This window comes from Leucoraja erinacea, chromosome 4 (genome assembly GCF_028641065.1).
Source record: "Leucoraja erinacea ecotype New England chromosome 4, Leri_hhj_1, whole genome shotgun sequence".
NCBI classification, from domain to species: domain Eukaryota; kingdom Metazoa; phylum Chordata; class Chondrichthyes; order Rajiformes; family Rajidae; genus Leucoraja; species Leucoraja erinaceus.
In genome coordinates this window covers 59,787,180-59,812,783 of record NC_073380.1, presented here as the reverse complement: position 1 = coordinate 59,812,783, position 25,604 = coordinate 59,787,180, and the positions used below count along the sequence as shown (strand labels likewise).

At 47.5% G+C, this 25,604-nt stretch overlaps 1 protein-coding gene across 2 annotated transcripts in view; it reads left to right on the top strand.

Moving 5' to 3' along the window:
- LOC129696467 (guanine nucleotide-binding protein G(s) subunit alpha-like) overlaps positions 1-25,604 on the top strand; it is a 219,322-nt gene that overhangs the window by 48,782 nt on the left and 144,936 nt on the right. Inside the window, exons 1-4 of one of the 2 annotated variants that reach the window (XM_055634390.1) lie at positions 19,192-19,379; positions 21,192-21,264; positions 22,736-22,790; positions 22,925-23,044. In XM_055634390.1, coding sequence (XP_055490365.1) covers positions 19,241-19,379; positions 21,192-21,264; positions 22,736-22,790; positions 22,925-23,044 — 387 coding nt within the window. In that variant the 5' untranslated portion in view covers positions 19,192-19,240. Of the gene's footprint in view, positions 1-19,191; positions 19,380-21,191; positions 21,265-22,735; positions 22,791-22,924; positions 23,045-25,604 lie in introns of those variants that run through there. The other variant, XM_055634388.1, reaches the window with a different exon arrangement.

Below are 25,604 nucleotides of genomic sequence, written 5' to 3'. Positions count from 1 at the left end.
CAGTTTCTCTGAGGAATTGGGATTAGTAAGTGGGAGAAATTCCTCATCAAAAAAGTGGAAGGTTGTAATTGGCAGAATTTAGTTAATGAAATAGACACTGGGAGCATACAGTAATTAAAACCTTGGTAGGCAGTTTCAGGCAGAATTAATATATTGCAAGGTTGGAGGTCAGATACAGAGAGACTCAATTTATTTAAATGGTGGGAGACTATTACTGGAGAAATCCCTCTTTCCAACTGCAACACAGGCTCTGGGGAAAAAGGCAATTAGACTGTGGAAGGTAGTTACTGGGAAAATTCAGTTATTTGAAAAGAAGTAGACAGTTCCGAGGAAAGATTGCCGGAGCAGTCATTGGGAGAAACCCTTTATTAAGACAGTCAGAGACAGCGACTGCTAGAGTTTGGTTATTTAAACAGAATCAGACTGTTCCTGGAGAACTCAGTACTTATAAGTGTGAGACAGAGGTAGAATTGTATTAAAATAGTGGGAGAGATGAAATATTTACATTATAGGAACATTTATTTGGGCTAACCATTAATTTACAGTGGACAAAACTTTTTTTTTTAAATTAGTCAGTGTTACATAGAACATAGAAAAGTACAGCACAGCAACAGGCCCTTCAGCCCACAATGTCTGTGCTAAACATGATGCCCAGACCAACCCTTATCTGCCTGATCAATATGCCTCCATTCCTTGCATATCCATGTGTTACTGGGAGATTTCATTTATTGCAATAGTGGGACAGAGTTACTAGGAGAAATCCATTATTTAAAACATGAGGAGGAAGTGTCTAGGAGAATTTTAGACATTAGAGATACGGTGTGCATTCAGCCCATCGAGTCCATGCCGACCAACAATCGCCCCATACACTATCCTACACACCAGGGACAATTTACTGGAGCCAATTAACCTATAAACCCGCACGTCTTTGGAATGTGGGAGGAAACTGGAGTACCCGGAGAAAACCCGGTCACAGAGAGAGTGTACAAACTCTGTACAGACAACACCCGTCGTCAGGATCAAATCTGGGTCTCTGGTGCTGCAAGGCAGCAACTCTTCCGCTGCGCCACTGTGCCACCCCTTCACCACGCAGGCCCTAGGTACAGTGAAATCCTTTGCTGCATACAATCCAGTAAAATCATTTTATAGATAATCACAATCATAGATAAGTACAAAAGTGCAACGATTGTAGTGTAATAGTAGACTTCACTGAGAGAGTACGCAAAGAGTCGCCATGTTTCTGGTGCCTTCAAAGTTCTTACGAGTGCGCTCTGATCTTGGCTTTAAAGGCCCGTCGTCCTGACGACACCGATCCTCTCCTCTATCCGCTGCCATCTTGAAAACGGCCCTTTGTCCAGCGTCCACCGCAGCCGTTGACTCGCTCCTCCCCGGTTTCTAGAGTCAAGCAGGAGACGAGCGTCGGACGACCCTGCGTGGGTTGCCGGTTCCGTGGCAGGCGGGCCAGGCCTTCCGTCAAAGTATGGCCTCTGATCGCCAGGAGCTTTAAGTCCTACTGTCCGCTGTGCTCTGGATCCCTGCATGGATGTAAACTGAAAGAGGCAGTTACTGGAAGAATCCAGCTACTGAAAAAGTAGAAATCAGTAATGATAGAATCATACAGCACAGAAACAGGCCCTTCGGCCCAGCTCATCCATGACGACCAGGATGGCCCCGTTTGGCCCACATCCCTCCATAGTTTTCTATCCATGCACCTCTCCAAATGTTTTTTAAATGCTGTTTTTGTGCACGTCTCAACTACCTCTTCTGGCAGCTCAATGTGATATGTTGTACTATTTGTTGTACCCTTTAGTTTAATTTAGTTCAGTTTAGAGATAGAGCGCAGAAACAGACCCTTTGGCCCACTGAGACCATGTCGACCCCACACATCAACACTTATTCTACACACTCGGGATAATTTTACATTTATATTGGTGTCAATTAACTTACAAATCTGTACGTCTTTGTTGTGTGGGAGGAAACTGGAGCTCCCGGGAAAAACACACGCAGGTCACGGGGAGAATGTACAAACTTCATACAGACAGCACCTGTAGTCAGGATCAAACCTGGGTCTCTGGTGCTGTAAGGCGGCAACTCTATCGCTGCGCCACTGTGCCGCCCTTTAAAGGGTCCTGACCCAAAATGTCCACTGCGGTTCTGACTGTAACGGGTATAGCTTGGACCCAATAGCAGCACAGAGTAGTAACACAGGAATGGGTACACCGTACTCACACAGAGGCTCAGGATTGAGCAAGGGTTCGGAAGAGGGGCAGGCAGGAGACATAGTCGGGGTAGCGGAAGGTCCGGTAGCCAGGAGATTCAACACACGATGCAAACAAACCAGTGAGGGACAGACAAAAGGACGGAATGGTCAGGGGCAGGCAGGTTCGAATCCGTGTAGGCAGTCGGGAAATCGCTGGATAATCTTGCATGAATGCTGAGAACAATCTTGCACTGTGTGCACGGTGAGGAGAGTCTATGTACCGGGTTAATTGGTGATCAGAGGCAACTGAGTGCAACAGGTGAGGAGAGTTGGGCTGATGAGAGGGGAGTGGCAGGCAGGCAGGTGAGGAGAAGGAGGGACCGGTGGAAAAGTACAGGGAGGTGAAGTGGATGAGAATGAGGAGAGGGCAGACTGTGACAGAAACCCCCCCCCCTCAAGGGACGGCTCCTGACGTCCCAAAACAAAAAAAAAAACAATAATAAAGAAAATAAACCCAATCCCACGCAGAGTTGGGTGGGAGGAGGGGGACTGGAGGAGGGCTAATATTAGTCCGAGACATCCATGTCCGCATCCTCCTCCATGGCATCAGAGGAAAGCTCCGTCTCGTCGTCACTGGGCGCCTCAGACGGAAGAGGGGACAGTCTCAGGGGCTGCGACCCCACTAGGAGTGGCGGACTTGGACGGCTGGTCGGGATGATGCCGGTGAAACTCCCTGATGAGGGAGGCGTCCAGGATGTGTCGAGCAGGAACTCAGGACCTCTCCTCTGGACCGTAACCCTCCCAATCGACCAGGTATTTGAGACCCCCCCCCCCGCGGCGGCGGGAGCGCAGGAGGCGGTGCACCGTAAAGGCGGGGCCTCCGTCGATGAGGTGGAGGAGGAGGGACTGCGGGGACCAAGGAGCTCTCTCGGACTGGCTTAACTCTGGACACGTGGAACATAGTATGGACCCGCATAGAACGAGGCAACTTGAGCCTTACAGCCGCTGGGTTGACCTTCTGGATCTCAAAGGGACCGATGAACTTGGGTGCCAACTTCTTGGACTCCACCCTCAAGGGAAGGTCCCGGGTCAACAGCCACACCTTCTGGCCCGCGAGGTAGGTGGGGGCCTGGGTGCGGTGACGGTTGGCAGCCGTGGCGTAACGGTCCACGGAGCGGAGAAGAGCCGCCCTGGCTTGGGTCCACGTCCTGCGGCAGCGACGAATGAAGGCCTGGACGGACGGGCAGGAAACCTCTTTCTCCAGTACCAGGAACAGTGGAGGCTGGAACCCATAGGCACACTGGACAGGGGAGAGCCCAGTGGCCGAGCTTGTCAGGGTGTTGTGGGCGTACTCCACCCACAACAACTGCTGGGACCAGGAGGAGGGATGCCTGGACACCATACACCGCAGCGCCGTCTCCATCTCCTGATTCTTCCTTTCAGTTTGGCCGTTGGACTGGGGATGAAATCCAGACGTCAGACTCGCGGTGGCCCCCACAAGCGTGCAGAACTCCCTCCAGAACACAGAGGCAAACTGGGGTTCCCGGTCGGAGACCACATCGACAGGGAGACCATGGAGCCTGAAGATGTGGAGTAACATGAGCTCGGCTGTTTCCTTGGCTGTCGGAAGCTTGGGCAGAGGCACGAAGTGAGCCATCTTGCTAAATCTATCGACCACGGTCAGGATGGTGGTGTGACCACTGGATGGGGGCAGGCCGGTAACGAAGTCCAGGGAGATGTGGGACCATGGTCGATGGGGTACAGGCAGTGGAAGCAGATGACCCGCAGGAGCTTGGTGTGAGACCTTGTGCTGGTTGCAAACGGGACAGGCATCGACAAACTCCCGAGTGTCCTCCTCCAGTGATGCCCACCAGAACCTCCGTAGCACCATCTCCTTGGTCCGCTGAATGCCAGGATGACAGGCGAGTCGAGAGCTGTGGGCCCACTGAACGACGTCGGACCGCAGGGCAGAAACCACAAACAGGCGATCAGGAGGGCATGCGCTGGGCCCCGGCTGGTTCTCCAAGACCGCCTTGACCTTCTCCTCCACCTCCCAGGTGAGGGAGGCAACCCTGTGCGAGGACGGGAGGATGGTCTCGGGGCCAGAGGCAGGCTCCTCCTTCGCCAGGAACTGCCGAGAGAGGGCATCGGGCTTCACGTTGCGGGACCCAGGTCGGTAGGAGAGGGAGAAGTTGAAGCGGGTGAGGAAGAGAGACCAGCGGGCCTGACGAGGGTTGAGCCTCTTGGCTGACTGGAGTTATTCAAGGTTCTTGTGGTCAGTCCAAACCAAGAAAGGCTGCTCGGTTCCCTGCAACCAGTGACGCCATTCCTCCAACGCCAACAGTTCTCGGTTGCCAATGTCATAATTCCTCTCAGCAGGGGTCAGGCGTCGGGAGAAGGCGCATGGATGGAGCTTCTGGTCCCCAGCAGCCCGCTGGGACAGAACAGCTCCCACCCCCACGTTAGAGGCGTCCACCTCCACCACGAACTGTCTCTCTGAGTCCGGAACCTGGAGGATGGGGGCCGATGTAAACCATGTCTTGCGTGTCTGAAAAGCTTCGTCGGCTGTGGCAGACCACCGGAACGGAACCTTGGAGGAGGTGAGTGACTGTGAGGGGTGCGGCCACAGTACTGTAGCCACGGATGAACCGTTGGTAAAAATTGGCGAACCTCAGGAACCTTTGGAGCTGCTTGCGGGAGTCAGGAACAGGCCAGGTGGTGACAGCAGAGACCTTGACGGGGTCCATCTTGATGTTCCCTTGGCCAATGATGTATCCTAAGAAGGAGACTGACGGGGAGTGAAACTCGCACTTCTCAGCTTTAACAAAGAGCGAGTTCTCTAGGAGCCGATGTAGACTGCCTGGATGTGGTGTACGTGTTCCTCCTTGGTCCGTGAAAATATGAGGATGTCATCAATATAGATGAACACGTACTTGTTCAACATGTAGCAAAATTACAAAATTTTGAGATTTACAAAATCAAGTCTGTAGTTTATCCCATCAGATAAAGCATAAAAATAAGTTTAATTTGACACCTAATTCACTTTCATATCTCAAGTATTTAAAAAGTTATGGCCATTTTCATACTCGGAAATTAGCATCTTGTTCCATATTGATTTTCTATGGACATAACAAAAAAACTGTGATCGTGTGCAGTCAAAAGCCCATAACCTTCTTAAAAATTAAGAGAACCAAATGAAATTTTCAGTTATCATAGATTGAACCATTCTGAAACAAATATAAAATAATCTTACTTGGATGACCTGAAATTAAAGCATATAATTAGTTAGTTACCCAATTGTAGCTAATTTCAAACTTCAATTACTAGATCTAAACATCTATCCATTTCTTAATAAATGATTAACTTTTAAATAGCCTAAGTGCCCAAATAATATTCATAAATAATTCACAATAAAACACGATTTTTAAATCTCATTTACATTAATTTATAGGCCAAATGGAAGGAATTTAGTGTTCAGTTGCTGTAAATTAAAGTCAATTTAAATCAGCTTTCTAGTGGGATCCTGTGAACGCGCTGGTTTATCCACCGCAATGTAGAACGTTCACATTGCGGTGGATTTGTGCCCTCAAATGCCTAGAAAAATACTGCGGGATATACTGGGCCAAAAATGAGCTACTCGCAATATTAAACTTTGTATAAAGGAATCTTAAGAAGCCCTTTTTAATGTAAAATAAACAGCCTACCTTCTGTTGTCTGCTCTATGCGACCCTGACGGCTGCCGGTGGTCGCGGGTTTAGAGATTGATTTTTAAACTACTATAACTATTATACAAGGCCTTTAAAACCAATAATAGCTTTTGCGACGGGGTCTTCCAGCGATTTTTCGTTAATAATTAACTAGGCTGAACATCTTCGATTGGAATAGCCTAGAGAAAATCGCGTTTTAAACCCGCCCCCCTCTAAACGGCACCAAAATCGCGCACACGGGCTGGGATTTTCAGCGACGCTTCAGGTACGCTTTGAAACATACCTACAACATGTCTCTGAGAACGTCATTGACCAAAGCCTGGAAGACGGCCGGGGCGTTGGTGAGGACAAAGGGCATCGCCAGGTATTCATAATGTCCCGTGGGAGTGTTGAAGGTGGTCTTCCACTCATCTCCCTCTTTGATGCGGACCAAGTGGTAGGCGTTGCGTAGATCCAACTTCGAAAAGATGGTGGCCCCCTCCAGGAGCTCGAAAGCAGAGGAGATGAGTGGGAGAGGGTAGCGATTCTTCACCGTGATGCCGTTGAGCCCCCGGTAATCTATGCAGGGACGCAGAGATTTGTCCTTCTTCTCCACGAAGAAGAACCCAGCCCCAGCAGGAGACGAGGAGGGACGGATGAGACCAGCAGCCAAGGAGTCGTTTATGTATTTCTCCATGGCGCCTCTCTCAGGGGCGGACAGGGAGTAAAGGCGACCCCTAGGAGGAGCGGAACCAGGCAGGAGGTCTATGGCGCAGTCATAGGGCCGATGAGGAGGAAGGGAGGTGGCCCTAGACTTGCTAAAAACCTCCCCAAAGTCATGGTACTCGGCTGGGACCCCCGTCAGATCTGGAGCAGAACTGGAGCAGGTGGCCGGTTGAGGAGCTGAGGCTTGCTTCAGGCACACTTGGTGGCAGGAAGGGCTCCAACCCAAGATGACCCCCGTCCTCCAGTCGATGTTGGGGTTGTGTCGCCGAAGCCAGGGGTAACCCAGGATGAGGGGAAGACGGGGAGACTACAGGATGTGGAACTGGATGGTCTCATGGTGATTACCAGACAGGAGCATGCACACTGGGACCGTCTGGTGAGAAACAGTCCCCAGGAGATGGCCGTCGAGGACGTTGGCGGGAACAGGTTTAGGCAGGGGAACACAACTGATGCCTAGCTGACGGGTTAGTTCCATGTCCATAAGATTAATGTCACAACCAGAGTCTATGAAGGTGGCGAGGGTGTGAGAACCATCAGACAACAGCAGACGGGCATGACAAAGAGGGCGTCGGGCAGAGGAAAGTTCAGAGGTTCGACTCACCAGTAATTCCTCCGCTATTGATGAGTCTGGCCCTTTACTGGACACTTGGAGATGTAATGATCCGCCAGGCCAGAGGTTCCCCCGACGCCGACGTTCCCCGGGGGTGAGACTGGTGCGACCCACCTGCATGGGTTCGGGTTGCCTCGATGGTTGCCCCGACGAGGGTAGTCCAGTCTCCGGAGGAAAACGAGCTTGGGTGGATAGCTGGCGGGCCGCCTGCCCCTGTCGCCTCTCCCGACGTCTCGCCAGGATGCGTCGGTCCAGACGGGTCGTTAGCTTGATAAGCCCATCCAGAGAAGAAGGAAGGTCGTGGGACACCAACTCATCCTTGATATAGTCCTTCAAACCCAGCAAGAAAGCGTCACGCTGGGCCGGGGCGTTGCAATCACTCTGACGGGCCCTGGTGCGAAAGTTGATGGCGAAGTCAGCGACACTCTGGTTCCCCTGGCTCAACCCCAGCAGACCTCCCGCAACGTCCAGACCCATCGAAACCTCACCGAACACCTTGCGAAGCTCTGCGGCGAAGGCCTGGAAAGAGGAGCAAGCCAGCGTGCGTTGCTCCCATTCAGCCGTTCCCCACAGCCGAGCTCTGCCAGTCAGGTGATTAATGGTAAACGCCACTCTCGCCGCTTCCTGGGCGAAGGTGTAGGGCTGTAGGGCGAAGAGAATGGAACAGTTCGTGATGAATGGGTTGCAGCCCTCCGTGTCTCCAGCGTAGCACTCCGGGGTTCCCACCCGGGGCTCAGGTGATGGTCCTGGCGGACCGGGAGCTGGTGCTGTCGGAGCCGGAGGCGAAGCCTGGGGTGTAGCCTGGGCGAGGGTGGTCATCAGCCGTTGGACCTGGGTGGCTAGTGCAACCAATGCCTGCTCATGGCTTGACACAGCCTGTCGAACCTTGGAGTTGGAGGCAGTGAGCATAGCTTCGTGCTGCAGGAGCGAGTGCTCAATCCTCTCGAAGCGGTTTGATGGAGACGTTGTGTGCGCTGAGTCCATTGTTGGCCAGATTGTACTGTAACGGGTATAGCTTGGACCCAATAGCAGCACAGAGTAGAAACACAGGAATGGGTACACCGTACTCACACAGAGGCTCAGGATTGAGCGAGGGTTCCGAAGGGGCAGACAGGAGACGTAGTCGGGGTAGCGGAAGGTCCGGTAACCAGGAGATCCAACACACGATGCAAACAAACCAGCGAGGGACAGACGAAAGGACGGAATGGTCAGGGGCAGGCGGGCAGGCAGGTTCGAATCCGTGTAGGCAGTCGGGAAATCGCTGGAGAGTCTTGCATGAATGCTGAGAACAATCTGGCACTGTGTGAATGGTGAGGCGAGTCTATATACCGGGTTAATTGGTGATCAGAGGCAACTGAGTGCAACAGGTGAGGAGAGTTGGGCTGATGAGAGGGGAGTGGCAGGCGAGGAGAAGGAGGGACCGGTGGAAAAGAACTGGGAGGTGAAGTGGATGAGAATGAGGAGAGGGCAGACTGTGACACTGACCTCCCATCTACCTCATTGGAGATCCTCAAACTATAATCAGACTTTACTGGACTTTACCTTGTTATTCCCTTTATCCTGTATCTGTACACTGTGGACGGCCCGATTGTATGCTGACGGCTTGACGCTGACTGGATAGCACACAAACTAAAGCTTCTCACTGTACCTCAGTACCCATAACAATAATAAACTAAACTAAATAAACTAACCACCCTCTCTGTGAAGACGTTGCCCCACAGGCTCCCATGAAACCTTTCCCCTCTCACCTTAAACCTATGCCCTCTAGTTCTTGATTTCCCCTACCCCGGGGGGAAAAGTGTGCATTCACCCCATTTGTGCCCCCCATCCCCCCACCACTGTAAAATCATCTCTTAGTAAATGAGAGAATTCAGTTATCAACATAGCGGAGGCAATTACTGGGGGATTTATTTAATAAACAGTAGGACAGTTACTGTGGGAATTCAATTATTATACAGCAGGAGACAGCTAATGGGAGAACTCAATTCAACAAAAGGAAACAGTTTCTGGGAGAATTCAGTTATTAAAAAGGATGAAGAGTGTTACTGGCTAGGTTCACTTGTAAAAACAGTGGGAAACACTCACCGGGACTAAAAACATTCATTAGAACTGAGAGAGATTTACTGGAAGAATTCTGTTATTGAACTAGCAGGCGAAGTTACTGAGAGAATTAAATTATTAAAACAACAGAGCGTCTCTGGGAGAATTCACTAATTAAAACAGTGGGAGACGGTTACTGGAAGAATTTTGTTTTAAAAATAACCCATGGGAAGAGAGTTTCTGCTAGGATTCAGTTACTAAAATAATGGGTGACAATCTATAGGAGAATAGTTGTGTTGCCACTCCTTGATTTACGTAAGGATTACGTTCCATCAACGTAGGACTATCCTTGATGGGACTTTACTGCCTTTACCTGGCACTTAACGTTATTCCCTTCTCATGTATCGGTACACTGTGAATGGTTTGATTCTTATCATGTGTTGTCTTTCTGCTGACTTGTTAGCACGCAACAAAATCTTTCACTGTACCTTGGTACACGTGACAATAAACTAAACTGAACTGAATTGAAGTGTGAACACAGCCCACTTCCATTCACACTAACCAATCTCCCTTCCATTGCCTCGACAATGCCAGCAGCTTAATCGAGGACGAGTCGCACACTGGCCACTCCCTCTTCTCCCCTCTCCCATCGGGCAAAGGGTATAGAAGTGTGAAAACGCACACCTCCAGATTCAGTGAGATGCTTCCTGTCCCACTGAGTTACTCCAGCACTTTGTGTCCATCTACAGTGTCTTCACACTTATCAGGCAACTGAACCATTCTACCACAACTAGAGAGCAGCCCTAAACTTCCATCTACCTCAATGAAGACCCTCGGACTATCTACATTAGACTTTACTGGCTTTACCTTGCACTAAACGTTATTCCCAATATCATGTATCTGTACACTGTGGATGGTTCGATTGCAATCATGTATTGTCTTTCCGCTGACTGGTTAGCACGCAACAAAAGCTTTTCATTGTACCTCGGAACACATGACAGTAAACTAAATAAACTAAATGTTACACCAGTCTGAATCACCGACTCTCGCCGTTTGGGTAGCATTGCCGCCATTGCCGGCTTGTTTTCAATAAAACCTTGTGTAATCATTCAGTGTTGTGGAGTTTACAAACTGCCGTGTTAACACTAGGGACTGAGTACAGAATTGTTTATGTAAATCCGAGTTTCCGTAGGTTTACGTGTCGCCTATCCCATAAGTCTGGGAGTGTCTGTATGTCCTTTTTATATTCCCTTTTCTTCCTCCCCCCCCCCCCCACCCCACTGTTCCCTGTGCCTCCTGCCCACCCGTTTCCCCAACTATCCCCCCCCCCCCCCCTTTCCCCCCCCCCCCCTCCCCTCTTGCCCCCTTCCACTTACATCCCTCAATATCACTCAATATCAGTTTTATTCGTCACTTATTCGTCAATTTGCCAGCAGTGGTACAATGAAAAAAGAACACACAAAATCAAAATCAAAATTTAATACAAATATCCACCACAGCATTCATCACTGTGGTGGATGGCACAGAAATTGGCCAGTGCTCCACCATTTTCCCCCGTGGTCGGGACCTCAACCCTCCGCAGCCGACACTGCGGGCATCTAGACAGGTAAATGTCCAGGTAAGTCCAGAATCGGCTCTTCCCTACCGGAGACCGCGGCCTCAAGTTGGTGTAGGCCGCAGGCCGGCGGTCGAAGATTTAAAGTTCCCGCCGCGCCACAGCCAGAAGCACCACAGACCGCTGGACCAGCGGTTGGAGCTCCTCTTCAGGGGTCACCGGCGAGGGACCCCACTCCTGATGGTAAGTCGTCGCCACGCCCGTGGTAGAAATAAGCCGCAGGCGGTGGAAGCTTCTTCTTCTCCCAGGTCCCCACGAGGGATCCCAGGCTGCAGACGCCGCGCCAGCTGGCGCTCTGCAGACCCCGGCTTCAGGCTTCCACGTGCCAGCGAACGGAGCGCTCCCCTCCTGCGAGGGCTCGCCCGCTCCACGCCGAGAGTCCGCGATGCGCCCAAGGCTGAAGCCCCGGGCGCTTCTCTGGGAAAGGCTGCCCGATCCTCGATGTTAGGCTACGGGGCAGGCGACATGGAAAAAGTCGCCTCTCCATGGAGGAGGCGATCGAAACGGTTTGCCCCTTACCCCCCCCCCCCCCTCACACACCACCCCCCACACAACACATACAAAGAAACATTTAAAACAAACATTAAAACACACCAAAAAAAACAAAAAAAGTTGAAAAACTAACACGCTGCTGGCAGAGCTGCCGCCATTACAGCGCCCCCTCCCTCTAGTTTTGCATTTAACTCCTCTTCTCATCTGGCATTGTGTCTCCATTTTGCCTCCTTTCGTCACCCTTTGATGATCTTTACGTCTCTATCCTTTGTCCACCCATTTACCAACTAAACCCCCTTTCCCATGGCCCTCACCTGTATCCACCTATCACTTGTCAGGCTTAGTCCTGCAGACACGTCTCTTTTGCAGCTTCCTCCCTTTGACTAAAGAAAGGTCCCGACCCGAAACATGTCTATCCACATCTTCCAGAGATGCTGTGTGATCTGCTGCATTACTCCATCACTTTGTGTCCCACATTAAATTAACAGGAGACAGTTATTGGAAGGAATCCTTGTTTGAAAAAAAAGTGGGAGACAGTTAGTGGTAGAAATTGTTATTTAAAAAAAATGGGAGATAGTAGGTGGGAGAGGTCTCTAATTAAAACTGCAGAGACAATTTGCTGGATTACTCAATCATTCAAACAGTGACAGGAGTCAATTATTGTAGTAAATGTTAGACAGTAACTGAGCAACCTCAATTATCAAAGTGACGGGAGGCTGTTTCTGGGAGAATTCTGTCCTTTAAATAGTTTAGTTTAAAGGTACAGCGCGGAAGCGGACTCTTTAGCCCACCGGTCCACGCCGATTGGCGATCCCCGCACACTAGCATTATCCTACACACACTAGGGTCAATTTGCAAACTTTACCAAAGCCAATTAACCTACAAACCTGTACGTCTTTGGAATGTGGGAGGAAACTGGTGCGCCCGGGCAAAACCTGCGCAGTCACGGGGAGAATGTACAAAACACTGTACAGACAGCACCCGTATTCAGGATCGAACCCGGGTCTCTGGCCCTGTAAGGCAACAACTCTACCACACAGAATATTGTCATTAAAACTATTAGATACTGTTACTTGCTGAATTTAGTTCTTAAAATAATGAGAGTCGGTGACTGGGAGAATTGACTGGTTAGATCTGTGGGATTTAGTTAGTTACAGCATGGAAACAGGCCCCTCAGTTCATCTCAAGTTATCTATCTAATCCCATACGCTTGTGTTTGAGCCACATCTCTTTCAACCTTTCCCATCTGTGTACCTATCCAAGACGTTGTATTTGTACCTGCGTCTACCACCTCCTCTGGCAGCTCACTCCATGTACAAGCCACCCTCTGTGTGAAAAACATGCCCCTCTGATCTCTTTTAAAGCTTTATCTTCTCACCTTAAACTTATGCCCTACCAAGTGGCAATTCCATATTGAGTCAGTGGGAGATGGTTACTGGAAAAATTGAGTTATTAAAATAGTTGGGATTTGTAGGTTAATTGGTTCTCTGTAAATTGTCCCCAGAATGTAGGGTGTGGGTGAGAAAGTGGGCTAACATAGAACTAGTGTGAATGAGTGATCGATAGTTGGTGTAGACTCGATGAGCCAAAGGGCCTGTTTCCATGCTGTATCTCAAAACTAATAAAACAGGAAGAGTTTATATCATTCCATGCACCCTACACACTGCATGTGAAAAACTTGCCCCTCTTTTAAATCTTTCTCCTCTCACCTTAAATGCCCACTAGTTCACACTAGTTCTATGTTAGCCCACTTCTATGTGCCCTACCATGTGGCAATTCCATACATATTGTCCATTGGAGATGGTTATGGGAGAATTCAGTTATTAAATTAACAGGGTCATTCATAGGGCAAATTCAATCTATCAAACAGCAGCGCCATGTAAAGGGAGAACTCGGCAGATAAAACAGAGGGATTCAGTGGAAGAAGAGCGGCACGGTGGCGCTGTGGTAAAGTTGCTGCCTTACAGCGCCAGGGACCCGGATTTGATCCTGACTGTGGGCGCTGTCTGTACGGAGTTTGTACGTTCTCCCTGTGACGACTAATTAAGAAGCTAATGGAATTGGGGCTCAACACCTCCCTGTGTGCCTGGGTCCTGGACTTTCTCACCGCCAGGCCCCAGGTAGTCAAGATGGGAGGGAATACATCAAAGTCACTCACCCTGAGCACAGGATCGCCCCAGGGTTGTGTCCTCAGCCCCCTATTGTACTCCCTGTACACACATGACTGTATGGCTAGGTTCAGCTCCAACTCATTAATTAAGTTTGCTGATGACACTGTGGTGGTGGGCCTGATCTCAGACAACGACGAGAAGGCCTACCGGGAGGAGGTGGCTGGTCTAGCACTCTGGTGCCAGGATAACAGCCTCCTCTTGAACATCAAAAAAACGAAGGAGCTGATCATGGACTTTAGGAGGGCACATCATCCGAGGACGTACACTTCATTGAGGATAAATCGGGATCCTGTGGATAGGGTGAACTGTTTTAAATATCTGGGAGTCCACATCTCCGAGGATATGACATGGGCATCACACACCTCAGCACTCGTGAGTAAGGCAAGGCAGCGCCTTTACCACCTCAGGCAATTGAGGAAATTCAGAGTGTCTCTGACGATCCTCCAGTGCTTCTACGCAGCGGCGGTGGAAAGCATCTTGTCCGGGAACATTACCATCTGGTTTGGGAATTGCTCTGTCAAGGACAAGAAGGCTCTGCAGAGAGTAGTGCGTTCGGCCGAACGCACTATGGGAACTTCACTTGCCCCCCTGCAGGAACTATACATCAGGAGGTGCAACTCCAGAGCCAACAATATCATGAGAGACCCCTTCCACCCCTGCAACGGACTGTTCCAGCTGCTACGGTCAGGCAAACGCCTCCGTTGCCATGCGGTGAGAACGGAGAGGTTGAGAAGGAGTTTCTTCCCAGAGGCCATTCGGACTGTAAACGCCTATCTCGGGACTAACTCTACTGAACGTTTGTCCTTCCATTATTTATTATGTAAAAGAATATGTGTGTTATGATTGTGTTTATAGTTTGTTTGGTTGTAAACCCTATCTCACCAGTATGGTATGTGACAAATAAACTTGACTTGACTGACTTTTCTCGTTTGCTCTGGTTTCCACATCCCAAAGACATGCAGGTTTGTAGATTGTACACAAAAAAGCTGGAGAAACTCAGCTTTTTTGTGTACCTTCGATTCTCCAGCATCTGCAGTTCCTTCTTAAACACAGGTTTGTAGATTAATTGGCTATGGTAAAATTGAAAATTGTCCCTGGTGTATAAAATTGTTAGTGTATGGGGTGATTGCTGGTCGGTGTAGATCCGGTGGGCCGAAGGGCCTTTTTCTGTGCTGTATCTCTAAAGTCTAATTCAATGTTTTGAATAGCGGGTTTCCCCTACTCCGGTTAAAGCCTGTGCATTTACCCTATCTATTCCTCGTGATATTGTACACCTCTATAAGATCACCTCTCATCTTCCTATGCTCCAAGGAATAAAGCCCCAGCCTACCCAACCTCTCCCTGTAGCTCAGGCCTTCGAGTCCTGGTAACCTGTTGCAGCAATGAATTAGGAAAGTAAATGGTCTGTTGTTTATTATTATAAGAGAATCTCGGTACAACAGTACTGGTGCTCCAATTATATTGAGAATGCACCTGGAAAGTTTTGTACAGGCCCATCTCCCTGTTCAGGAAAGTTCACCAGGTTGATCCTTGGAATATTGTGAACAAGTTTGGTTGAGTTGAGTTTGAGTTTAGTTTACTGTCACGTGTATCGAGGTACAGTGAAAGCTTTTATTGCGTGCTGACCAGTCAGCGGAAAGACTACACATGATTACAATTGAGCCATCCACAATGTACAGATACGATAAAGGGAATAATGTGAATAACGTTTAGTGCAAGATAAAGCCAGTAAAGATCGATCAAAGAAAGTCCGAGGGTCTCCAATGAAGGTAGTAGATCAGGAGGTTGCTGTAAGATGGTTGAATGCCTGCAGCATCTACACTTCTATATATTTGCCTGAGGGAAGGAAATAGGCAAACGTTTCGGGCCGAAACCCTTCTTCAGCCATTTCTTGCAGTCTTGGATGGTGCTGGTCCCAAACTGATTGTGATGCTGAATGTTGTGATGCCCCCTGATTAAATGCTTGATTCCCTATGTCAGTTCCCTATCCAGGAATGTTTCTCCAAATGTACCCTCCCTATCCAAGGAGGGTTCACCAGATAGATTCTTGCAATAGTGTTTGCATTGGGTGAAGAGCGATGAAGTAGATCTATACTGGAGACACATTGGACTGCAGCTGCAATTACCTGGAGCAAATCTGGATGTTCCCAGAAGTGGGAGAGTCTAGGACCAGAGGGCACAGCCTCAGAATAAAAGGACGTACCTTTAGAAAGAAGATGAGGATGAATTTATTTAGCCAGAGGGTGGTGAGTCTGTGAAATTCATTGCCACAGACGGCTGTGGAGGCCAAATCATTGGGTATTTTTAAGGCAGAGATTGACAGAGTCTTGATTAGTACATGTGTCAGGGGTTTGGAGGCAAAGGCGAGGCAATGAGGTTTAGAGGGAAATACAGATCAGTCCTAATTGAATAATGGAGTAGACTTGATGGGCCCTAATTCTGTTCCTAGAACTTATGAACTTATGTGGGGACGCCAATGGTGGTATCTTTCCAGTTCCTGAGGTACCTGCTGTAGGTGACATTCTGAAAAAGGGTCTCAACCCAAAATGTCGCCAATTCCTTCTCTCCATAGATGCTGCCTCGCCCACTGAGTTTCTCCTGCATTTTTTGTCTACTTTTGTATAAATATATATGTGTGTGCTTGTGTATTTGCATGCATATCTGTGCCGGTACACACACACATATATATATAGGCATTGTATTATATATACAGTGGCTTGCAAAAGTATTCACACCCTTTGAACTTTTCCACATTTTGTCACGTTAAAACCACAAACATAAATGTATTTTATTGGGATTTTATGTGATAGACCAACACAAAGTGGCGCATAATTGTGAAGTGGAAGGAAAATGATACATGGTTTTCAAATTTTTTTACAAATAAAAAACTGAAAAGTGTGGCATTCAAAAGTATTCAGCCCCCTTTACTCTGATGCCCCTAAATAAAATCCAGTGCAACCAATTGCCTTCAGAAGTCACCTAATTAGTAAATAGAGTCCACTTGTGTGTAATCTAATCTCAGTATAAATACAGCTGTTCTGTGAAGGCCTCAGAGGTTTGTTAGAGAACATTAGTGAACAAACAGCATCATGAAGCCCAAGGAACACACCAGACAGGTCAGGGATAAAGTTGTGGAGAAGTTTAAAGCAGGGTTAGGTTATAAAAAAAATCCCAAGCTTTGAACATCTCACAGAGCACTGTTCAATCCATCATCCGAAAATGGAAAGAGTATGGCACAACTGCAAACCTACCAAGACATGGCCGTCCACCTAAACTGACAGGGCAGGCAAGGAGAGCATTGATCAGAGAAGCAGCCAAGAGGCCCATGGTAACTCTGGAGGAGCTGCAGAGATCCACAGCTCAGGTGGGAGAATCTGTCCACAGGACAACTATTAGTCATGCACACCACAAATCGGGCCTTTATGCAAGAGCGGCAAGAAGAAAGCCATTGTTGAAAAAAAGCCATAAGAAGTCCCGTTTGCAGTTTGCCACAAGCCATGTGAGGGACACAGCAAACATGTGGAGGAAGGTGCTCTGGTCAGATGAGACCAAAATTTAAGTTTTTGGCATAAATGCAAAACGCTATGTGTGGCGGAAAACTAACACTGCACATCACCCTGAACACACCATCCCCACTGTGAAACATGGTGGTGGCAGCATCATGCTGTGGGGATGCTTTTCTTCAGCAGGGACAGGGAAGCTGGTCAGAGTTGATGGGAAGATGGATGGAGCCAAATACAGGGTAATCTTGGAAGAAAACATGTTAGAGTCTGCAAAAGACTTGAGACTGGGGCGGAGGTTCACCTTCCAGCAGGACAACAACCCTAAACATACAGCCAGAGCTACATTGGAATTGTTTAGATCAAAGCATGTTCATGTGTTAGAATGGCCCAGTCAAAGTCCAGACCTAAATCCAATTGAGAATCTCTGGCAAGACTTGAAAATTGCTGTTCACAGACGCTCTCCATCCAATCTGACTGAGCTTGAGCTATTTTGCAAAGAAGAATGGGCAAAAATTTCAGTCTCTAGATGTGCAAAGCTGGTAGAGACATACCCCAAAAGACTTGCAGCTGTAATTGCATCGAAAGGTGGTTCTACAAAGTATTGACTCAGGGGGGCTGAATACTTTTGCACGCCACGCTTTTCAGTTCTTTATTTGTAAAAACATTTGAAAACCATGTATCATTTTCCTTCCACTTCACAATTATGCACCACTTTGTGTTGGTCTATCACAGAAAATCCCAATAAAATACATTTACGTTTGTGGTTGTAACGTGACAAAATGTGGAAAAGTTCAAGGGGTATGAAAACTTTTGCAAGCCACTGTATATATATATATATATGTGTGTGTGTGTGTGTATACGTATATGTATTGTATACATACACATATATGCATTATATATATGTATGCGATATATACTAAATAAATGCATTTGCACCATACATATGTATGTAACTATATAGTGTGCATATGCTTGTGTGTGTGAGTGTATATACACACACACAGGCATTGTATACATATATGCACTATATAGGCATGCTATATCTATTTAGTGCATATATATATGTACATATTGTATTATATACAATGTATTTATACCATACATGTGTGTGCATGCATGAATATATTTCATGTATAAGTTTTATTATGCAAAATATGAATATATAAATGAAATGTGTGTGTTTGCTTACAGTGTGAAGGCACACCATTGTCCCAATAGTTTAATTTGGCAAGTTACCGGGTGCGGGGTGGGAAGGGGCACTCAGAGGTATCAGCATCAGAACAGTTTTTGCTTCGAAGTGTCATCGGAACAGTGTTGTTTTTCTCCTCTAACCTCCTTTGCATTAGCGGCGGTGGATGCGCGGCGCGGCGCGGCGCCGCTGTGAGGGTTTGGATGGGCGCCCGGGCGTGCGGGGATGGTGCAGGAGCCGCACCGCCCTGTGCGGGAGCCGCGGGGACGCGCCCGTGGCCGCGCAGGCGGAGCCTCTGTGCTCGCCCCCGGCTCGGCTCGGCTCCCTTGCAGCCCGTGCGCGCTCCCGCGCTGGGTTATTTTTAGCATGTTTTTAAAAAAAACATTTGCCCATTATCTACGGCGACTTCTGGCTGGATTGTTTGATGATTGCATTTCTGCTTTTATTCCAGCTATTGCGTGTTTGGGGTTTAGCGGAGGACGGTAGTGCATTTGTTTAAAATATTATTTGGAGGTTTCTTTGGGTAAAATATCCAAGGGGGGGTGGAGGCGTTTGTGACGGGCAACTGGTTCTCTCTTCCCTCCCTGCCGTTGCACAGAGGGAGGGAGGGAAGGAAGGAGAGAGAGAGAGAGAGAGAGAGAGAGAGCCAGCAACCCAGAGGGCGCGCTCCCTGCTTGTGCATCAGTGGCAATTTTGTATCTGAAACCATCTGAGAGAGAGGGAGGAAAGGGTGGGGAGAGAGAGAGAGAGAGAGAGAGGAGGAGGAGGAGGTGGGGAGAGAGAGGGGGGGTAAGAAAAGAGGGAGGGCGGTGGGAGAGGTGAGGGGGTAGGGAGAGGGGAGAGAGGGAGAATAGGGGAGGAGGAGATAGGGCGAGGAGGAGGGGGGGGAGAGAGAGAGGAGGGGAGGGAGAGTGTGGAGAGAGAAAGAGAGAGTGGAGTGGGGTGGGGTGGGGAGGGGAGGGGAGGGGAGGTGAGGTGAAAGGCAGGGCGAGGAGTCCAGAGACAGCCATGGGTTGTTTGGGCAACAGCAAGACGGAGGATCAGCGGCACGATGAGAAAGCCCAGCGAGAAGCCAACAAGAAAATCGAGAAGCAATTGCAAAAAGACAGGCAGGCGTACAAAGCGACACACCGGCTGCTTCTGCTGGGTAAGCGCCGTGGAGCAAGCGACCGCTCTTGCAACATCATGTTACAATGGAGCTCCTCTCGTGTATCTGCTCCTTCAGTGGCAACACCGGCGCAGCGCTCGGCGTATCTTCATATTGCAATATAATACCAATGGACTGCACTTTGATGTGTGTGTGCACTGCAGCCGTGCGAGTGGAGGGCTCCACGGAGTGTGTACCCCTGCGATTGCCGCTTTGTATTTCAGAATCATGTTTCAGGAAAGCTTTGGTGTTTTTTTTTTAATTTATTGCAATATGATGTCAACGGAGTGCATCCTGATGTAGCGTTTTGTTGCAACGCAGTGTCGGCGGAGTGCTCTTCGAAAATATACTGCAACATCATCTTTATATTGCAATATCACATCAAAAGAATACGCCTTGTTGTATATGTCAGTGGCACGCTCCACAATGTATCTTTATATTGCAACATTGTGCCAGCGGAGTGCTCGGTCATCCTAAGTTGTAACAGAATATCAGTGAAACGCTCCTCCTTGCATCTGTTCTGCAATATATGTATCCTTGCATCAATGCTTGCTGTGTCTTTACACCACGGTATTTCAATGGAGTCCACCTAAATATGTCATCCAGGGTTGGTTAGTGTTCCTGTGCTGTACTGTTGTATTGCAATACAATATCAGTTGAATGAATGCACTTTGATATATGCTTGTACTGCAAGGTAATGCGAATGGCTTGCTCCTTGAAACCTATATTGCAACGTAGTGCCAATGCAGGACTCCTTGATGTACATATGTATTGCAACACAACGTGAATAGGATTGATTTCCCTTCCTTTAAATCGCAACCTTATGTGAGTCTGAATTAGCACGTTGTCATAATATTGCAATATGTCAGTGCTGTGCTCCATGCGTTTTTGATCTTGCAACAGCATGTCAATGGAGTGCAGCTTGATGCATCTGTGTTGCAATGTTGTCAGCGTGCCTCTCCTCACCATATTGTCTTGGGTTGCAATATTGTGCCAAGAAAGTTGTGTTATCAAAATGTGGTAACTTGATGCTCCCCCACCCCCCAACTCCCCCACTCCCCCTACCAGCTTCACTGTTCATGACCCTTCGTTAATCACCTCTTCAACAGCCAACAATGGACCATTGTGGGCTCTACCTTTCCTGGGTTATCAGTGCTGGCTGTGATTTGTTCTTTTCATACCTCTAATTTCCCTCTCCCCTGAAGAAGCGTCTAGACCCGAAACGTCACGTATTCCTTTTCTCATGTGATGCTACCTGACCCGCTGAGTTAACCCAGCACTTTGTGTTTATCTTCTGTGTAAACCAACATCTGCAGTTCCTTCCTACGCGTAACCTAATTCTATTGGCATGGCCCATGCTCCATTGTACTGTGACAGGAGCCCTCCTCTCTGTCAATCCTTAAGATAATACAAGATGTTCATACATTATAGGAGCAGAATTAGTCCATTTAACCCATCAAGTCTACTCCACCATTCAATCATGGACGATCAATCTTTCCCTGCCTTCTCCCTGTAACCCCTACCAACCGTACTAATCAAGAACCTATCAATCTCCACATTAAAAATATCTGTTGATTTGGCCTCCACAGCCGTCTGTGGCAATGAATTCCACAGATTCACCACCTCCAAAATGGAGATATGATGGTGTTAATTCCAGAAAGGAATATAAAAATACAATGTATGTTTATATACACATCCATATGGTCATACACATGTACGTTGTTTCTCTCTCTCACATACGCAGAATAGTAAGATAGTTTTGTATTGATGATTCTATTTTTTTTAATTTGCTTGTATCTGCTTCTTTTTCAGGGGCTGGTGAATCTGGAAAAAGTACAATTGTCAAGCAAATGCGAATCTTGCACGTCAATGGATTTAATGCTGAGTAAGTTTGTTTTTTTTTGCTGCTTGCTGTGTTTAGGGTTTAAGGCACAGTTGCATGGGGAAGGGGATAAAATAAAATCTGTTGGATGAACTCAATGGACTGAGCTGTATGAAAAATAGACACAAAATCTTGGAGTAACTCATTGCGTCAGGCAACATCTCTGGAGAAAATGGATAGGTGACATTTCGGGTCAGGATATCAACTTAGGTTATCACTGATATCAAATGACCTCAAAATAACTATTCTTGGTTTGTGTGGGTGCCAGGGGCTATGGGGAGAAGGCAGGAGAATGGGGTTGTGAGGAAAAGATTGGTCAGCCACGATTAAATGGCAGAGTAGACTTGACTTAGGACGAACTTATGAAGTATCTTTGGAGGGGGAGAGGAATGGTTGACATTTCAGGTCGACGACTTGCATGAAGGGGCTATGGTGGGTCAGTTGGATATGGATTGGGGAGAGGAGGTGGGATGAGAGGAATGTTTAGTAAAACACAAAATGCTGGAGGAACTCAGCGGGTCAGGCAGCATCTCTGGAAGAAATGGATTGGCTTAGTTTAGTTTATTATTGTCACGTGTACCAAGGTGCAGTGACAAGCTTCTTTGTTGCTTGCTATCCTGTCATGATTCCATTCAAGCCATCCACAGTGTACAGATACAGGATAATGTTTAGTGCAAGGTTAAGTCCAGTAAAGTCTGATTAAAGTGAGTCTGAGGGTCTTCAGTTAGGTAGATGTTAGATCAGGACCGCGCTCTAGACTTTTCGTGTCGGGACCCCTCTTTAGACCTCAAGATTCCAGTGTTTGCAGTTTCTTGTGTATCCTGGATCGATGTTTGTTAGTATATACCAAAGTTAGACACAGAGTGCTGGAGTAACTCAGCGGGTCAGGCAGTATCTCTGGAGACAGTGACGTTTTGGGTTGGGACATTTCTTCAGACCCCCCCTCCATACAGTTGAACTGTTTTTTGAGAACATTAGATAAATTGGTTTTGCAAGTAGTTATCTAATGATATTGCAGTAACATTTGGGATATCTTGAGAGTAGCAGCAACAAAGTGACATCTCGCTCTCTCTCCAGGTTGATAGGTAGCTAAATATCAACATGAGTTGTTTCTACAACCATGATAGATCCCTTATTGCTGAATACAAATGAACATGTATGGAGCAGGGTGGAGGCCTCACAACGCTAGAGACCTGGGTTTGATCCTGACCATGGGTGCTGTCTGTACGGAGTTTGTATGTTCTCCCTGCAGGTTTCCTCCGGGGGCTTCGGTTTCCTCCCACACTCCAAAGATGTGCGGGTTTGTAGGTTAATTAGCTTCTGTAAATTGTCCCTAGTCTACACTGGACACAGTGTTAGAGAAGATCAATGGTCAGCATGGAGTTGGTGGGCCGAAGGGCCTGCGTCCACGCTGCACCTCCAAATCAACATTTACCTTGAATAACTCAAGCCATTCCTGTTATTTTTAACACAGAGAAAAGAAGATGAAAGTGCAAGATATTAGGAAAAATATTAAAGATGCCATCGTGGTAAGTGTTCTGATGGTTTTGCTCATTCTATCAACAATTACACATTGATGTGACTGAGCACAACAAATCCAGCTTTGTCACTCAAATAAACATTCTCTGATTAATGTCCGTAACTGTTTCCTATCCGATTTCAGACGATAGTCTCAGCAATGAGCACTTTAATACCTCCGGTCCAGTTAGCCAACCCTGAGCACCAGGTTCGATTGGATTATATTAAGAGCATTGCCCTTCTTTCCGACTTTGAATACACACAGGTAAGAACCGTTTACCTTTCACAGATCGGTTGTTGGATTTTCTCTTTCAGATGTTGTTTCAGTGTGTTTGGCAATTTCTCTTGCCTTCTTTTGGCTTTCTCCCTAGTCTCAGAGAATAGAAGTTTAGTTTGAAGATAGACACAAAATGCTGCAGTAACTCAGCGGGACAGGCAGCATCTCTGGATAGAAGGAATGGATGACGTTTCAGGTCGCGACTCTTCTTCAAAGTTCCAATTTAGTTTTTGTCATGTGCACCGATGTACAGTGAAAAGCTTTTGTTGCGTGTGATCCAGTCAGCGGAAAAACAATACATGATTACTATCAAGCTATTCACTATGCACAGATACATGATAAAGGAGTAATGTGTAGTACAAGATAAAGTCAGTAAAGTCCAATCAAAGAAAATCCGAGGGTCTCCAAATGAGATGGATTGTAGTTCAGGACTGCTCTGTAGATGTGGTGGGATAGCTCAGTTCTCTGATAACAGCTGGGCAGAAGAAATACGAATGAAAATACAGTACCGGAAAATGTTAAAAGGGGCTGAAAGATTGTCTGTCAGATGGTCCTTGCAGTCCATTCCTGACTGGCACGGCTTGCTGTTGAACAAGAAAACTTATGCAAAGTTGGTTATATTGTGTCATTGAAGGCAGCATGCAAAATGGTATCATGGGTGATTGCACGCTTCATTCTGGTGCACAGTAAGCTGCTGTGATCATGTGCAGCTCCTGATTATACTGATTAGAAAAAAACTTCACAACAGGCTAAAGCCTGTTCACTGTATTACCATCCATCCCTCTATTGTAGGATGCGGCAAATGGTGTTTGTCACCCATCGAACCAGCCGATTGTAATACTATTCCAGTATCAGTAATGATGCAGCATTGCTGCAAAGTTGCTCCAATAGACAATAGGTGCAGGAGTAGGCCATTTGGTCCTTCGAGCCAGCACCGCCATTCAATGTGATCATGGCTGATCATCCCCAATCAGTACCCCGTTCCTGCTTTCTCCCCCATATCCCCTGACTCCGCTATTTTTAAGAGCCCTATCTAGCTCTCTCTTGAAAGCATCCAGAGAACCTGCCTCCACCGCCCTCTGAGGCAGAGAATTCCACAGACTCATCACTCTCTGTGAGAAAAAGTGTTTCTCATCTCTGTTCTAAATGGCTTACTCCTTATTCTTAAACTGTGGCCCCTGGTTCTGGACTCCCCCAACATCAGGAACATGTTTCCTGCCTCTAGCGTGTCCAAACCCTTAACAATCTTATATGTTTCAATGAGATCTCCTCTCGTCCTTCTAAACTCCAGAGTGTACGTCCAGCTGCTCCATTCTCTCAGCATATGACAGTCCCGACATAGAAACATAGAAACATAGAAATTAGGTGCAGGAGTAGGCCATTCGGCCCTTCGAGCCTGCACCGCCATTCAATATGATCATGGCTGATCATCCAACTCAGTATCCCGTACCTGCCTTCTCTCCATACCCTCTGATCCCCTTGGCCACAAGGGCCACATCTAACTCCCTCTTAAATATAGCCAATGAACTGGCCTCAACTACCCTCTGTGGCAGAGAGTTCCAGAGATTCACCACTCTCTGTGTGACATCCCGGGAATTAACCTTGTAAACCTACGCTGCACTCCCTCAACAGCAAGAATGTCCTTCCTCAAATTAGGGGATCAAAACTGCACACGGTACTCCAGGTGTGGTCTCACTAGGGCTCTGTACAACTGCAGAAGGACCACTTTGCTCCTATATACGATTCCTCTTGTTATAAAGGCCAACATGCCATTCGCTGTCTTCACTGCCTGCTGTACCTGCATGCTTACTTTCATAAACTGATGTACAAGGACCCCCAGATCTCGTTGTACTTCCCCTTTTCCCAACTTGACGCCATTTAGATAGTAATCTGCCTTCCTGTTTTTGCTACCAGTGGATAACCTCACATTTATCCACATTAAACTGTATCTGCCATGCATCTGCCCACTCCCCCAACCTGTCCAAATCGCCCTCCATTCTCATAGCATCCTCCTCACAGTTCACACTGCCACCCAGGTTTGTGTCATCTGCAAATGTGCTAATGTTACTTTGAATCCCTTCATCCAAATCATTGATGTATATTGTAAATAGCTGCGGTCCCAGCACCGAGCCTTGCGGTACGCCACTAGTCACTGCCTGCCATTCTGAAAGGGACCCGTTAATCCCTACTCTTTGTTTCCTGTCAATTTTCTATCCATGTCAGCACTCTACCCCCAATACCATGTGCCCTAATTTTGCCCACTAATCTCCTATGTGGGACCTTATCAAATGCTTTCTGAAAGTCCAGGTACACTACATCCACTGGCTCTCCCTTGTCCATTTTCCTTGTTACATATTCAAAAAATACCAGAAGATTAGTCAAGCTTCACTGCATTAATGCCTCGATTATGAATTTTCAGGACAGCTTGCATCAGAGATGCCACAAAGCTGAATAGAAATGGCCTATCGTTATTTTCCCTTGTGGTGCAATTCAGATGGTTGTTAGGAAGTGTTTAGCTCACTGTTTGTAAAATTTACAAGCTTATCCC